The 16,195-nt window shown below is 67.4% G+C and overlaps 1 protein-coding gene across 1 annotated transcript; it reads left to right on the forward strand.

The window, feature by feature from the left end:
• The first annotated feature begins 6,753 nt into the window (after window positions 1-6,753).
• ELOB (elongin B) lies at window positions 6,754-8,519 on the forward strand. Its single transcript, XM_075928762.1, has 4 exons — window positions 6,754-6,915; window positions 7,512-7,646; window positions 8,040-8,148; window positions 8,234-8,519. The coding sequence occupies exons 1-4, from the start codon at window positions 6,769-6,771 to the stop codon at window positions 8,344-8,346; spliced, it is 504 nt and encodes a 167-aa protein (XP_075784877.1). The 5' UTR covers window positions 6,754-6,768; the 3' UTR covers window positions 8,347-8,519.
• Window positions 8,520-16,195: the final 7,676 nt, after the last annotated feature.

Raw genomic sequence — 16,195 nt, forward strand, 5'->3', positions numbered from 1 at the left:
AGGGCAGCCCCCCCCCCCCCCAACCTGGTGCCACGTCCGTCCTGAGCCTTCGCCCAGCCAGGAACAAACGGGAACTCCTGGGCCCTTCCAAAGTCACAGCCGGACCCACGGCCAGCCCCTCCCCGCCCCCCACCACCGGGACTTCGTTACCCCTAAGATCCCAGCACGCCCTGGGCACTTCCACCCCCGAGACCGGTCCTGTCCCCCAGCCCGGTGGGAGCACACGCCCCAGACAGCGCCTGCGGCCCGCCCCGTCCCAGGCGACCTGCGGGTTTGTTAACGGGGGCAGAGCAGGAGCAGAGGTCTCGGCAGGGTCTGAGTCACCCGCGAAGGGCAGACACGGGGGGCCGGCGGATCTCGGCCTTCACTGGGTGGCTCCGGCCCTGTGCGCGATCAAACCACCAACATATGGAACCTTTTCCTCCGGTGGCCTTCTTTAATTTCCTCCCTTCCGCCTCCCATGCACAGGCGGCTGGCTGGGCCTTGGCACTGCTGTAGTCTCTGGTGGCCTGTGATTTCGAGAGTCCGCCTGCTCTGGGCGTTCACACCTGCAGTGCAAATATTTGTAAAGCGAAGCGGGCGCGTTTCCCTGCGACCCGGAGCGCAGGCCCTGCTAGGCAGGTAACGCCTGGGGCAGCTTGTAGAGACCCACACCTACGTACTGTGAGCAACGGTACCCCAGCGCCCACCCGGCACCCGGCCTGCCAGCCTCACCGGTTGCTCCAGCGCTGAGTTACCGGGTTGGTAACGCTGCAGTTTTTGAGGAGTAACATTAGTTTGAACCAAGGGGTTTGATTCACACTTCCTGGTTCAAATCAGCTGGCGATCAGAATAGCGCACTGGCGAGATCATGCTAATGAAGTGCGGGATATTTAAATCCCCGCTTCATTAGCAATTTCGGTCACCAATATTTGCATCCCTAGCGCAAAGTAGGGAGCAAGTGTAGACGTACCCTGAGAGAAGGCCCTAACACCTGCCAGCTCCATCCCTGGGACTTGAACCCACCACCCTGTGCTCCCCAGGGGAACGCCCTAGCCCCTGAGCCACTGCCGACCCGCCTTGTTACTTTCAGTGCCCCTTCCCCGTGCCGTGCGGGAGCCGACTCCATTTCCAGGGCAGCCCTCAGCCCACTCCCGGGAGATTTTCTCCTCCCAAATCAGGCTCCAAGTCCAGCCCTCCACAGTGGGGACCCCAACCCCAGTGTCAAGGGTCCAGGGGGTCCCTGGCCAGGGCCTGGCGCAAAGCAGCTTCCTTTCCGTGCTGGGGGTCTGGGCCGAAACCCAACCCAGCTGGGCTCAGACACAAGCAGGCGCGGCAGCTGCTGCTGCTCAGGGAGTGTCCAGCCCAGGGCGTGTCCCCCCGCCCCTGGTGTTCCCAAAACGTGGCTGGGTCAGGCTCAAGGCATTTCGGGGGGGCAGCCTCCCCCCCCCCGACCGAGGCCTTTTGTGCCCTGAGCCCGGGAGGGGGTGGGAGCGGGTGACACCTTGTGCCCAGGAAGCAGGACAAAGGTGGGAAGAGGGGCCTGGCTGTGGGATGGGGGGGTGTCATGGCTGGGGGGAGGCAGGGGAAGGTCCAGGGTCCCGGCTCTGGGCCCCTCCCCCCAGTCTGGGCTGCCCTGGCTGCCCCTGTTCCCTGTGCTGACCTGTCTGAGCCGCGCTGGGTCCCTGGGAGCCCCCCTGGCTGCGGGTGGGGGCAGGGCCTGGGGGCTCCCCACCCCTCAGTGCCAGGGTCACATGCCCCCTATTTCTACCTCCTCCCTGCCCTCACATGGGAGCGGTGGGTGTTCCCGGGGGGTTGCTGGAGGGCTGCTCCGATGCCCATTTCCATCGAGGGGCCGAGCCAAAGGGGACGCGCTGACACGAGGGAAGCCAAAGGCCTCCCCGCCATTCCCGTCACCCCATGGGGGGCTGTGGGCGGCCCCGTCGGCCTAGGCCCTGGGGGCTCCGGTTTGACTTGAGAACAGAACAGACTGGAGCGTTGTTCCACCGGCCCCCGCCTGGCTGTCTGTCCCCCAGGCCCTGCCACGCCTGAGCCAGACGGCCCCTCTCCAGCCCTGCGCCTTCCCGTGGTCACCCCGTGCTCATGGTCACACCTGGGTCCGGTTGGGCAGCGCGTCCGTCTCCTGTTCGAACACCCCAATTCTGGACCGTCCCCCCCAGCCTGCGCACACCCGGCCCCCCCGCAGAGTCACCCAACTCACGGACAGAACTTCTGATTCCAAACCCCTCCGGCCGGGATCAATAAGAGACAGACTCTGGGAGAGGAACTGTTGCAACAGTTTTATCACAGCCTGGAGCCACACTTCTATCCGGTGTACTTGCAACCCGCAGGGGTTTGGTTCTCCGCCCCAAAGCAGCACACACGCCGCCTTCGGGTGTTCGCTCACAGCCTGCTCAGGGCTCAGGGCCGTGTCAGCCGCGGAGGAGCTGCAGGTGGAGCTGCAGGGCTGACTTAGGAGTCTTTTGTTTTGGCTGTGATGTCTGGGCACAGGCCTGCTGCTGCTTGTGCAGTAACGGACTCATTGGATCCCAGTTGTTCGGTGGTTCTGCCGCCCACGTCTCCAAAACTCTGACGGTGGCACAGATTGATTGCGAAAAGATGCCTCAGTTTACACAACCAAACAACGCTACAATCTGCCTCTCGCCAACACCCACCCACCCACCCACGGTACTCGCTTAAAAAACAAACCGGGTAAATGACCAAACAATCAAAATATATTTAAAATGCTTCTCAACAGGTTGACACTGGAGAATTTCTCCTGTCTCTTTTGGCTTGTTTGCACTCTGGGCTAAGAGCCTCTCTCTTGTTTTGCTCGTACTGTGGAAAGTCAACATCATTACCAGACACAGGAAACACTCGTGTGAAATTGAAAACTCAAGTGCTAATTTAGGGGGTGTTTTTGGGCGCGTCGGGGCCGTTTAAAAACCGCGGCATTACACAATCAATTTCAGACTGTAAAATACCCACCACACACACTACAACCCACACAGGGTTAGCTTTCATTTCTACCACTCGGGTTTCTTTAAAACAGACATTTTGAAGACCAGCGCATTTCCCCAAACCCAGAAGAGCAAAAGCATTCAAACAGTCTCTCCCCCCCCCACACACATTTTGTTTTAAGTAAAAACTCTGTATTCTAAGCATCCAAAGCTAGTTTGCAACAAAATAACATTAAAATCCTACACATGTTTTCCTGTGTGAGGAATTTAAGCATTAAAATGAACTTTTAACCCCGTTTTAAAACATACATTTGCAGACTTACAAAAAGAAAAATCCCCGTATTTTAAGCGCCTAAAAGCAAACGGTTTGCAGTTGCACCACAACACTTCAGAAAAGCCACCCTCGTCTGTCACGCACGTGTCCCTAAACATTGTAAACGTGAAAACCTATTGTTTCACCATTTTAAAACATGCAAACACTTTTGGCAGCTGGGATTTTTAAGCATCCAGCAGTTTGCAACAAAATGCTTTCAAAAAACCACATCCCTCCTCACCGCCCAGTCCTGAGGTCGCACGTAGATCATCTGGAAGGAAAAAATAAAGGCTCCGCGCTTATGCCCCTAAACCGCGAACAATTGAAGCATCAACAAACTGTTTAAAGACCCCCATTTTCAAAATGCTCATTTCAAAGCGTCAGAGATTTCTGTAATAGAGAGGTAGCCGTGTTAGTCTGATCTTGCTGAAACAAAAGGAAAAACTGTGCAGCACTTTAAAGACTAACAAGATGGTTTATCAGGTGATGAGCTTTCATGGGCCAGACCCACTTCCTCAGATCATATTCTGGAAGAGAATTGGCATGACCATAAATACCAAAGGAATACAATGAAAAAAGTGAAAAAGATTTCTGTGGCATTCCAGGGGACAGAAATGATGGGACATGCTTAATCTGTCTCCCCCTCCCCCCTCCCCTCCATGAATTTGGGCCTTTGGTTAAAGAACAAGCAACATTTTAGCTGGCAGCCTCCCCCAAATGCACAACGCCCTACAATCTGCTCAATACTGGGTGTGAAAAAACAGCAGGAAAGCACAACCACAGTTCGAACGGGGCTTTCCCGTGCCCTGGTGAAGTTGCTATTTCCACACTAACATCTCACCGTCAGTAGGGAAAGTGGTACACGTGACAACGCACTGTGTGTTTTCAGAGTTAGAAAACAAACGGCAGAGCCTGTCTTACTTGTCTAGCAGCTCAAGGTGTTGTCTGGTGTAAGCAGAGACCATGAGTCAACAGGGTCGGTTGTTTGGGGTAGTCGCCCTGGACGCACATCTCCATAAGCAGGAGTCCTCAGTACAACTGTGCCCCGCCTGGGTCTCTCCCATCCGCAGGCCCTGCGCCCGGCAGTGGGGGGCTGAGATGTTTCCCATTAAACATGTGACCTGACTCAGTTAGCTCTGTCCACACAACCGGCAGCCTTGTCCCAATCAGCATCCTCCTCGACAGGTTGTCTTAGGGTGCGACTACACTGCAGGACGTCACTCGAAAGAAGCTATGTCAATTGCGTATCTTATGTCGCAGAGCTTGCTTCGAAATAGGGAGTGTCTACACCGCACTTAGTTCAAAATCGAGCCCTCGTCCTCCCACTTCCCTTACTCCTCTTACAACGAGGGTTATGGGAGTCGGGGTAAGAAGTCCTCCAGCTTGACAGTATTTTGACACAATCTGGAAAGAACTGCCTGCTGTGTAGATCCAGACTCCGTTATTTCGGAATAGCGCTAGTTATTTCGAAATAGTGTTGCTGTGTAGACGTACCCTTAGGCTGTGTCTAGACTGGCAAGTTTTTCTGCAAAAGCAGGTGCTTTTGCGGAAAAACTTGCCAGCTGTCTACACTGGCCGCTTGAATTTCCGCAAGAGCACTGACGATCTCATGTAAGAAATCAGGGCTTCTTGCGGAAATACGATGCTGCTCCTGTTCGGGCAAAAGTCCTTTTGCGCAAAAGGGCCAGTGTAGGCAGCTCAGATTTGTTTTGTACAAAAAGGCCCCGATGGCGAAAATGGCGATCGGGGATTTTTTGCAGAAAAGCGCGTCTAGATTGGCACGGACGCTTTTCTGCAAAAAGTGCTTTTGCGCCCTGAGATCTGCGTGCGCCTGGGCCAGTCCTCTCCCCCCCGCCCCCCCCCCGCCAGCCCAGCTACCCTCGGCCCCCCCTCAGCCAGCTCAGCTCCCCCAGGCACCCCCCCGACCAGCCCAGCTCCCCCCAGCACCCCCCTGACCAGCCCAGCTGCCCTCGGCCCCCCCCCGGCCAGCCCAGCTCCCCCCGACACCCCCCCCGGCCAGCCCCGCTTCCCCCAAAAACCCCCCCCCGGCCAGCTCAGCTTCCCCCGAAACCCCCCCCCCGGGCCAGCTCAGCTCCCCCCGACACCCTCCCGCCAGCCCAGCTGCCCTTGACCCCCCCCCGGGCCAGCTCAGCACCCCCCAACACCCCCCCCCGGCCAGCCCCGCTTCCCCCAAAAACCCCCCCCGGCCAGCTCAGCTTCCCCCGAAACCCCCCCCCCGGGCCAGCTCAGCTCCCCCCGACACCCCCCCCCAGGCCAGCTCAGCTCCCCCAGGCACCCCCCCCGCCAGCCCCGCTCCCCCCGAAACCCCCCCCGGGCCAGCTCAGCTCCCCCCGAAACCCCCCCCCGGGCCAGCTCAGCTCCCCCAGGCACCCCCCCCCCGCCAGCCCCGCTCCCCCCGAAACCCCCCCCCCCCGGGCCAGCTCAGCTCCCCCCGAAACCCCCCCCCGGGCCAGCTCAGCTCCCCCAGGCACCCCCCCCCCCCGCCAGCCCCGCTCCCCCCGAAACCCCCCCCCCCGGGCCAGCTCAGCTCCCCCCGAAACCCCCCCCGGGCCAGCTCAGCTCCCCCAGGCACCCCCCCCCCCCGCCAGCCCCGCTCCCCCCGAAACCCCCCCCCCGGGCCAGCTCAGCTCCCCCCGAAACCCCCCCCCGGGCCAGCTCAGCTCCCCCCGAAACCCCCCCCGGGCCAGCTCAGCTCCCCCCGAAACCCCCCCCCGGGCCAGCTCAGCTCCCCCCGAAACCCCCCCCGGGCCAGCCCCGCTCCCCCCGAAACCCCCCCCCGGGCCAGCTCAGCTCCCCCCGAAACCCCCCCCCGGGCCAGCTCAGCTCCCCCCGAAACCCCCCCCCGGGCCAGCCCCGCTCCCCCCGAAACCCCCCCCCCCCGGGCCAGCTCAGCTCCCCCCGAAACCCCCCCCCGGGCCAGCCCCGCTCCCCCCGAAACCTCCCCCGGCCAGCCCAGCTGCCCTCGGCCCCCCCGGACCCCGCCCCCCGGGGGGTCCCAGCTGCCCTCGGCCCCCCCCGGCCCCGCCCCCCAGGGGGTCCCAGCTGCCCGGTGTTTTTCTGGTCTCCCCAGTCAGTGGGAAAAGGGGAGGGGGGCGAAGGATGGGCGGGAGGGGGCGGGGCCTCGGTCCGGGGGCGGGGCGAGGGCGCTGGGGGCGTGGCCGGGGGCGCTGGCGGCGGCTTTGACCCGCAGATCTCGGTTGGGGGCGGGGCATAGAATCCAGGCGCCCTGGAGGCCCCAACTCCTTTGACCTTCCCAACATGGCGCCAGGGGGGCCCGCGGGAGGTCCCCGGCCCGTCTCAAGACGGCTTCCGCCGCGTGCGGCTCCCTCCCTCGACCTTTACCCTGTCCGAGATGACGGCTCTGCGCGCGACCTTCTCAAGGGGCTGGGCGCGGCGGCGACCTTCCCAGCATGGCCGCTCCGTGGGGGGTGTGACCTTCCCAGCATGGCCGCCCGCTGTCCCGCCTCCCCATTGGTCCGGACACCCTGACCCGCCATGGCGGCGGCGGCGCCACTCCCAACATGGCGGCCGGCGTGGGGTCGCGCGGCGTGCGTGCGGGCAGAGGTCGCGCGGTGCAGCCTGGGACCGTGGCGGAGCCGGGGGCTGCGGCTGCGTCTGGGCGAGCGGGGAGCGGCCGGGATGGTGAGAGAGAGAGAGACCGGGCCCCCCCCGCCCCCGGGCCGCCCCTCCCCCCCGGCCCGGCCCCCCCCGCGCGGCCCTTCCCGGCACCCCCCGCGCGGGGCCTGGTGCTCAGCCGAGGAAACTGAGGCACGGCCGGGGGGGGGCGCGGCGCCGACCCGGGGAAACTGAGGCACGGCCTGGGGCTGGGGCTAAGCTGGGGAAACTGAGGCACGGCCTGGGGCTGGGGCTAAGCTAGGGAAACTGAGGCACGGCCTGGGGCTGGGGCTAAGCTAGGGAAACTGAGGCACAGCCTGGGGAGGCCAGTGCTAAGCTGGGGCACGGCCTGGGGCTGGGGCAAAGCTAGGGAAACTGAGGCACGGCCTGGGGCTGGGGCTAAGCTAGGGAAACTGAGGCACAGCCTGGGGAGGCCAGTGCTAAGCTGGGGCACGGCCTGGGGCTGTGGCTAAGCATGGGAAACTGAGGCACGGCCTGGGGTGGCCAGCACTGAGCTGGGGTAGGGCCGCGGGGCCAGTGTTGTACCTGGGAAACTGAGGCGCGGAGGCTGAGACACGTTGGGGTGGAGGGGCCGGCGCTGAGCATGTGCCCTGCCCCCCCAGGACGTGTTCCTGATGATCCGGCGCCACAAGACGACCATCTTCACCGACGCCAAGGAGTCCAGCACCGTGTACGAGCTGAAGCGCATCGTGGAGGGCATCCTCAAGCGGCCCCCCGAGGACCAGCGGCTCTACAAGGTGTGGGGCTGGTGAGGATACGGCGGGGGGCTGGGCAGGGCTGCCACCGGGTGGGGATTTGTGGGAGCTGGGCGGGGGGCACTGTGGGGCAGAGGGCGCCATGGGCGGGGGGATGGTGCACCATGCTTTAAAGAATGGGCGACCCCCGCAGTGAGGGGCATGCAGAGGTCTGGGCGGGAGTCTATGCAGACGAGGGGGCTTGGCCGGGGGCGCTCTCCCTTGTCAGGGACTCCCTGTGGTATGGCTGCCCCACCCCACAGCTGGCTGTGTCACCACTGATCAGCCCCCCCACACCCATGCCACGTTATATGCAGCGGCTCCCCAGCCGCCCCGCCCCAGACCTGGCCGCATCTCAGCACCTCAAGCTTCCCCGCTCCTCTCTCTCCATCCCAGGATGACCAGCTGCTAGACGACAGCAAGACCCTAGGAGATTGCGGCTTCACCAGCCAGACGGCGCGGCCCCAGGCACCGGCCACGGTGGGCCTGGCTTTCCGAGGCGGGGGTGAGTGTGTGGGGGGAAGAGGCCGCTGGCGGGTGGGCGGGGGGGACTGAGCCTGTCTCTCTGATCCGCCTCCCCTCTCCTGCAGATGACTCCTTCGAGGCTCTCCGCATCGACTCCTTCTCCAGCCCCCCCGAGCTCCCCGACGTCATGAAACCCCAGGACTCCAGCAGCAGTGCGAACGAGCAGGCTGTGCAGTGAGCTCGGGGGAGGGCGCAGTACCCCTCGCCCCAGAGTGTCTCCCCCGGGCCCCCAACACACAGCCCCCCCACCCCCCGGTCTGGGATCAACCTCCCGTCACCAGCCCTCCCCCCGCCCCCCATCCATCTTCTCTTGGGTTTGGAAACAATAAAGGTTTGGCTGGTTTTGTGTTACCCAGTGTGGGGTCTGAGCCTGGGGCAGTTCTCTGGGGCTCCCCCAGAATCCTCTGGGGCGCCCCGACCTTCGTCATAGAGGGGGTCCTGAGGCTGCCTCCCTTGAACCTTGCAAACCAGCAGGGTGTGGCACCCCTTAACCCTGCTAGCCCCCCTACTCTTCCACCCCAGACCGCACAGCCTGCCCGCAGACAGAGCTGTACCCCAGTTCCCACCAGAGACCCCTCTGCTCATCACAGACATTGGGGTCCCCCGGGCACCCCGGTAACACAGGGCCTCCCTTCCCACCTCTACTGGTGGCTCCGTGGGCTCCTCACACACCCAGCCCTGGGGTTGGGGCACAGGCTGGATGGGGCCTGCCAGTGGGGGGGAGCTGCTGGCACCCTGGAAATACGCCTGCCCATCTCTCCCGCTGTCCAACAAGGGGAGCAGGTAGTGGCAGGACCCCAAACCTTGCAGGGGGTCAGCTACCCCCATGGGGTCAAGCCTCTCCCGGACACAAGCTGAGGCCCCCGTGACTGGGGGGAGGAGCAGGGGGAGAGGAACGTGGTGAGACACTTTTCTAAAGCCTGCCTGTGCCTCAGTTTCCCCGTCATGTTTGCCTGCAGGGCAGCCAGAGGCTCTGTCCACACGGCAGCGCCCCCCCAAGCGGCTCCCCGGCTGCCTCGTGCCTCCCACGTGCGGCCGCTCTGGCCCCGCTGCAGGCCGGCCTGGGGCCTCGGGCCATACGGTTGCTGGAGCGACAGTCCAACGCGGCAGCCACGCTGCAAAGGAACCGACAGCCGCAGCTCCCAGCCTGGCCGGCCTCGGCCCCTCTGACGACACAGCGATGGGCGCCCAGAACGGGGGCTGCTGGGGGCCCTGGGGAGCCGTTCCCACGAGCCGACCGGGAGGAAGAGCGGGGCCCCGGGGCCTGGCACATTGCGGGGAGGGCTTGTGCTAAGGGCCCTTCCAAAGGTGGGATACAGCACCGGCCGGGGGGGCTGTCATAGGTCCTCATCAGCGCTACCGGCGCCCCACGGCCCCCACAGCTCAGGGGTCCCCGTGCCCGTCAGTGCTACCGGTGCCCCACGGCCCCCACAGCTCAGGGGTCCCCGTGCCCGTCAGTGCTACCGGTGCCCCACGGCCCCCACAGCCCAGGGGTCCCCGTGCCCGTCAGTGCTACCGGCGCCCCACGGCCCCCACAGCCCAGGGGTCCCCGTGCCCGTCAGTGCTACCGGCGCCCCATGGCCCCCACAGCCCAGGGTCCCCGTGCCCATCAGTGCTACCGGTGCCCCACGGCCCCCACAGCCCAGGGGTCCCCGTGCCCATCAGTGCTACCGGTGCCCCACGGCCCCCCACAGCCCAGGGGTCCCCGTGCCCATCAGTGCTACTGGTGCCCCACGGCCCCCACAGCCCAGGGGTCCCCGTGCCCGTCAGTGCTACCGGTGCCCCACGGCCCCCACAGCTCAGGGGTCCCCGTGCCCGTCAGTGCTACCGGTGCCCCACGGCCCCCCACAGCCCAGGGGTCCCCGTGTCCGTCAGTGCTACCGGTGCCCCACGGCCCCCACAGCCCAGGGGTCCCCGTGCCCGTCAGTGCTACTGGCGCCCCACGGCCCCCACGGCCCCCACAGCCCAGGGGTCCCCGTGCCCGTCAGTGCTACCGGCGCCCCACGGCCCCCACAGCCCAGGGGTCCCCGTGCCCGTCAGTGCTACCGGTGCCCCACGGCCCCCCCTATAGCTCAGGGGTCCCCGTGCCCGTCAGTGCTACCGGTGCCCCACGGCCCCCCCTATAGCTCAGGGGTCCCCGTGCCCGTCAGTGCTACCGGCGCCCCACGGCCCCCACAGCCCAGGGGTCCCCGTGCCCGTCAGTGCTACCGGTGCCCCACGGCCCCCCCTATAGCTCAGGGGTCCCCGTGCCCGTCAGTGCTACCGGCGCCCCACGGCCCCCACACCTCAGGGGTCCCCGTGCCCGTCAGTGCTACCGGCGCCCCACGGCCCCCACACTTCAGGGGTCCCCGTGCCCGTCAGTGCTACCGGTGCCCCACGGCCCCCACACCTCAGGGGTCCCCGTGCCCGTCAGTGCTACCGGCGCCCCATGGCCCCCACAGCCCAGGGGTCCCCGTGCCCGTCAGTGCTACCAGTGCCCCATGGCCCCCACAGCCCAGGGGTCCCCGTGCCCGTCAGTGCTACCGGCGCCCCACGGCCCCCCCTATAGCTCAGGGGTCCCCGTGCCCGTTAGTGCTACCGGTGCCCCACGGCCCCCCATAGCTCAGGGGTCCCCGTGCCCGTCAGTGCTACCGGTGCCCCACGGCCCCCCATAGCTCAGGGGTCCCCGTGCCCGTCAGTGCTACCGGTGCCCCACGGCCCCCCACAGCCCAGGGGTCCCCGTGTCCGTCAGTGCTACCGGTGCCCCACGGCCCCCCCTATAGCTCAGGGGTCCCCGTGCCCGTCAGTGCTACCGGTGCCCCACGGCCCCCCCTATAGCTCAGGGGTCCCCCTGCCTGTCAGTGCTGCCGGTGCCCCACGGCCCCCACAGCTCAGGGGTCCCCGTGCCCGTTAGTGCTACCGGTGCCCCACGGCCCCCCATAGCTCAGGGGTCCCCGTGCCCGTCAGTGCTACCGGTGCCCCATGGCCCCCCACAGCCCAGGGGTCCCCGTGTCCATCAGTGCTACCGGTGCCCCACGGTCCCCCCTATAGCTCAGGGGTCCCTGTGTCCGTCAGTGCTACTGGCGCCCCACAGCCCCCCCATCATACAGTCCCCCCATTAACCCGAATTCGGAGTCTCCCCCTCTGCAGGCAGGACGGGGCCCCAGCCCCTCTAGAGAGTGTTGGGGGGCTGGGCTCAGCTCATTGCCTCATCCCCACCCTAGCGGGGGGGACCCCAGAACCTGGGGGGGGGATATTGTCCAAATGGAGTCAAGACAAGTCACTTCAGGGGACCACTCAGGCAATGTGGGGTGAGGAGGTCACATGGGGTAGCAACTGGGCCCACGGGGGTGTGGGTGGGTCTCAGTGGGGTGCCCCATAACTGGGGGGTCACAAGGTGACAAGGCTGAGGGGTTGGCTCCCACAGCGGGCTCAGCAGTGGGGGGGGGGGTCTGCCGACGGCCAGCTGAGGTCAGACGGGGCTAGCGGGGGGATCTAACGTTCATGGGGCGACCTCAGGTCAGTGAGGGGGCGAGAGCCGAGACACGTGGGGGGGCTAGCCGTGGGGCGGGTCAGGGATGGGGGGGGCGTTCCCATGGGGGGCTCCCAGCTGTGCGAACGTTGTGGTGTTTCACGGGGGGGGGCAGTGTAGGCTCATACCAGGAGGGCCGGGTGAGCCAGCGCCCAAACCATGGGCCACGCGGGGTCAGCGGGGGCGGAAATGGGGTTGGGGGGCCGTCATACAACACACATCCCTTCCTCCCCCGCACCCCCTCGCTCTGGGCCCCTCCAGCAGCCCCTTTCCCGCACACCTGCGCCAGCCTGGCACCCGCTGGGCAAGGCACAGGCCAGAGGGAAACTGAGGCAGGCAGCCCAAGGTGACCGGAAGTGCCCGTTCCGGGACCAGCTGCTTAGGCCGAGGAAAGCGAGGTGCCGGGTTGGGGCGCGGAAGCTGAGCGGGGTGGCTGCCCTGCCGGGGGGCCTGGCCCTTTGGGCGCGCTCGGCCGAGGGGTGCCCGTAGGCGTGCGAGCCGGCGCCGGGGCCGGCCTGGGGCCCGGTGGCAGCGAAAGGCCGCGCTCGCGGATGGTGTGCGCCACGGCGGCCGGACAGGGGTCCCGACTGGCCGAGGGACGGGCCTGCCCAGACCGGAGGGGTCACCCCGCAGGGCTCCAATTGCACCGAGCAGAGCCCGGCCCCTCTGGGTGCACCATGGCGGTTAGGAAAGTACAAACACGCTTGACTCTCAGCCCCTTTGCAGGGCGGGAGTGGGGGGCACCCACAGGAGTGGGGGGAGGACTGGGCCGGCAGGGGCTGTGGGGCTGGTGGGGGCAGGGCCTATAGGGCGGGTCTGAGGGGCACCAGAAGGGCTGGGCTGGCAGGGGCTGCAGGGCAGGAGTGAGGGGCACTGGCAGGGCTGGTCTGGCAGGGGCTGTGGGGCAGGCGTGGGGGGACCGGCAGGGCTGGGCTGGCAGGGGCTGCAGGGTGGAAGCGAGAGGCACCTGCAGGGTTGTGGGGGCGGGCGTGGGGGCACCGGAAGGTCGGGGGGAAGGAGTGGGGGGCACCAGCAGGGCTGGGTTTGCAGGGCGGAAGCGAGGGGCACCTGTGGGGTGGGCGTGAGGGACCGGCAGGGCGGGGCCAGCAGGGGCTGTGGGGCAGGCGTGGGGGGACTGGCAGGGCTGGGGGGGGGGGCAGGGCTGGGCTGGCAGGTGCTGCAGGGCGGAAGCGAGGGGCACCTGTGGGGCAGGCGTGGGGGACCGGCAGGGCGGGGCCAGCAGGGGCTGTGGGGAAGGACTGGGGGGCTGGGTTTGCAGGGGCTGCAGGGCGGAAGCGAGGGGCACCTGCAGGGCTGTGGGGCAGGCATGGGGGACCGGCAGGGCGGGGGGCAGGGCGTGGGGGACCGGCGGGGCGGGGGGCAGGGCGTGGCTAGCAGGGGCTGTGGGGCAGGCGTGGGGGGGCTGGCAGGTGCTGCAGGGCTGTGGGGCGGGGGGGCTGTTTCTATCCGCGCGGCGCCGTTTCCGCCCTGCTCGTCACACTCTGTGGTTCGGGCGGCCCCGTTGGGCGCGGTTTCGAACTGGCTGCGTCATGGAAAAGTCCAGAGGCGGGGGGGGGGGGGGGGGCTGCCGCGGCTCTGGCCCCCCATGTGTTCTGGGGGGCCCTCGGGCTCCGGCAGGGGCGGGCTCGGGACGCTGCCCCCTGTGGGAGGGGAGCGGGGCTGGGGCTGGCTCATGCATCGTCCGGCCTCTCTTGGGGTGGGGGGCTCCTGGGGCCCCACGGCCTGACCTTTGGGGCCAACACCCACCCCCCAGGCCCGCCCCCTCCCCCACTGCCCTGCCCCCTCCCCCTCGCCCTCCGCTGCAGAGCAAGGCCCTGAAATAGCAGAAGTCGCAGCTCAGCCACATCCTGGAGCCTCTGCCGGGTGGGGGGGCTCCTCCCCCAGGGGCCACTTGTGCCCATATAAGGGCATAAGCCTCCTCGGGGGCCCGCGGGGCCGTGCGGGCTCAGGACCCCGGGGCCGGGAGGGGAGCGGGGCCTAGTGGGCGGCGAGCGGCCGGGGGCCAGGACCCCTGGCTCCTTCCCCCTGCCAGGGGCTCCCAGAATCGGCCCCCGGCTCCGCCTGCCGAGGAGCCCGCGGGCTGCAGGAAGCCACCGGCACGCGGGGGGGGGGGGGGGCGCTTCCCGTCCCCAGCCCAGACGCCTGGCGGCAGCTCGGCCCAGGACCCCCCTCCCCAGGCTGCCATGCGGCTGGCTCTGGGCTGGGGCAACTGGGCACCAGCCCCATAGCAACGCCCCTGCACCCCCGGGCCCCTGCCCCTCGGCCCGGCCTCGCCCCCCAGGGCTCACTGCAGGGGGCAGCAGAAACCACCCCCCTAGCCCTTTGAGACTCCCTGCCCCCCAGCCCTGCCGGTGCCCCTCACTCCCACCCCACAGGCCCTGCCAGCCCAGCCCTGCCCCACAGCCCGTCAGTGCCCCTCACTCCTGCCCCACAGCCCCCGTCAACCCAGTCCTGCCCCCCACAGCCCGTCACTGCCCCTCACTCCTGCCCCACAGCCCCCGTCAACGCAGTCCTACCCCCCACAGCCCGTCACTGCCCCTCACTCCTGCCCCACAGCCCCCGTCAACCCAGTCCTGCCCCCCACAGCCTTGCCAGTGCCCCTCACTCCCGCCCCACAGCCCCTGCCAGCCCAGCCCTGCCGGTGTCCCTCACTCCCGCCCCACAGCCCCTGCCAGCCCAGCCCTGCCCCACAGCCCCCCCTCACTCCTGCCCCACAGCCCCTGCCAGCCCAGCCCTGCCCCACAGCCCCCCTCACTCCTGCCCCACAGCCCCTGCCAGCCCAGCCCTGCCGGTGCCCCCCACTCCTGCCCCACAGCCCCTGCCAGCCCAGCCCTGCCGGTGCCCCCCACTCCTGCCCCACAGCCCCTGCCAGCCCAGCCCTGCCGGTGCCCCCCACTCCTGCCCCGCAGCCCCTGCCAGCCCAGCCCTGCCGGTGCCCCCCACTCCTGCCCCACAGCCCCTGCCAGCCCAGCTCTTGTACAAAAGACGAATTTCCCACTTGCACCAGATGCCCTCCAGATAAAACCCCCCCCCATTAAGGTCACAGCTGAGCCGAGCATGTGGGGGAGGGGAAGGCAGGGCCTGGCACAGGAAGCCGGGGGGGCAGATGTGCTGGGGGGAGCTGGGCGCTAGTGGGGGGGGTTGGTGCCTTTTCCAGCTGTTCCCCCCCCCCACACTGCACGCAGTCTGGGCAGGAGTGGAGCGGGGCCAGGCCGGGGTTGCGGGAGGGGAATCAGGGCCCTAGGCCATCCAGAAGGGGGGGGCTCATTCGGGGGGCGCAGAAACATGCCCCCCCACGTGGGCCCAGAGCAGCAGGACAGGGGCAGACTCGCTCTCTGCCCCCTTCGCCAGCACCCCAGTGGGACCCACTCCCTGCCCCCCATGCGTCCTCAGCCAGCCCTCAGTGCCCTGACCCCACTCCCCGCAGGAGAGCCCAGGCGTCCGGGCCCCCAGCCCCCCACGGCTCCCCCCTCCGCTCCCCCAGAGCAGGGGAGAGAAGCCAGGAGCCCTGAACACAGAAATCAAAAGTGAAAGGAATTTCACAGGCCTCTTCATTTAGCCAAAATCCAAAGATGGCCCAGGGCTGGGGGGAAGGGGCTGTGGGTTGGGAGTGAGGGGCACTGGCAGGGCTGGGGGTGGGGGGACACAAGGGGGCTGGCAGGGGCTGCAGGGTGGGAGAGAGGGGCACTGGCAGGGCTGGGGGGGGTCAGGGCTGGGCTGGCAGGGGCTGCGGGGTGGGATGAGAAGCACCGGCAGGGCTGGGGTGGGGGGAAGGCGGGGTAGGGCACCAGCAGGGCTGGGGGGGCAGGGTAGGAGTGAGGGGCACCGGCAGGGCTGGGGAAGGGGGGGGAGGCGAGGTAGGGCACCAGCAGGGCGGGGGGGTAGGAGTGAGGGGCACCGGCAGGGCTGGGGGGGGGGAAGGCGAGGTAAAGCACCAGCAGGGCGGGGGGGGGTAGGAGTGAGGGGCACCTGCAGGGCTGGGGTGGGGGGGGAGGCGAGGTAGGGCACCAGCAGGGCAGGGGGGGTAGGAGTGAGGGGCACCGGCAGGGCTGGGGAAGGGGGGAGGCGAGGTAGGGCACCAGCAGGGCGGGGGGGGTAGGAGTGAGGGGCACCGGCAGAGCTGGGCTGGCAGGGCTATGGGGCAGGAGTGAAGGGCACCAGCAGAGCTACCAAAGGCAACTCTCCCCCCTTGCCTAACAGGCTTGAAGGAGCTGCGGGGGGGGGTTCCTCTTTCTGGGCTCGGATCCCCTTCCTGCCACCAGCTGGGGCTGGCTCTGTTGACCCCGTCCAGCGAGGGGGGTGAAGCTGTGCGCTCAGGTGGGGGAGGGGGCTTGAATTTCCGCTGTGGGGCCCCATGCAGAGCTGCTGCCCCCCATTTCCTGGGGGGGGAAGGCAGCTGATCACATGCATGGTGTGGGCTAGGGGCGGGGCACAGGGTGGGCGGGCCTTAGGTCAGCCATAAAAAGCGCCATCGCGGGCCCCCTCGCTCTCTCTC

Source organism: Pelodiscus sinensis, chromosome 4, assembly GCF_049634645.1.
Source record: "Pelodiscus sinensis isolate JC-2024 chromosome 4, ASM4963464v1, whole genome shotgun sequence".
Taxonomy (NCBI): Eukaryota; Metazoa; Chordata; order Testudines; family Trionychidae; genus Pelodiscus; species Pelodiscus sinensis.

What these genes read in the sequence shown, in the direction of transcription:
- ELOB (XM_075928762.1), top strand. Translation starts at nt 6,769, where the DNA reads ATGGCGGCGGCGGCGCCACTCCCAACATGGCGGCCGGCGTGGGGTCGC. An exon ending in AGCGGGGAGCGGCCGGGATG is followed by an intron (nt 6,916 to 7,511) that starts GTGAGAGAGAGA and finishes CTGCCCCCCCAG; the next exon opens with GACGTGTTCCTGATGATCCG. An exon ending in AGGACCAGCGGCTCTACAAG is followed by an intron (nt 7,647 to 8,039) that starts GTGTGGGGCTGG and finishes TCTCCATCCCAG; the next exon opens with GATGACCAGCTGCTAGACGA.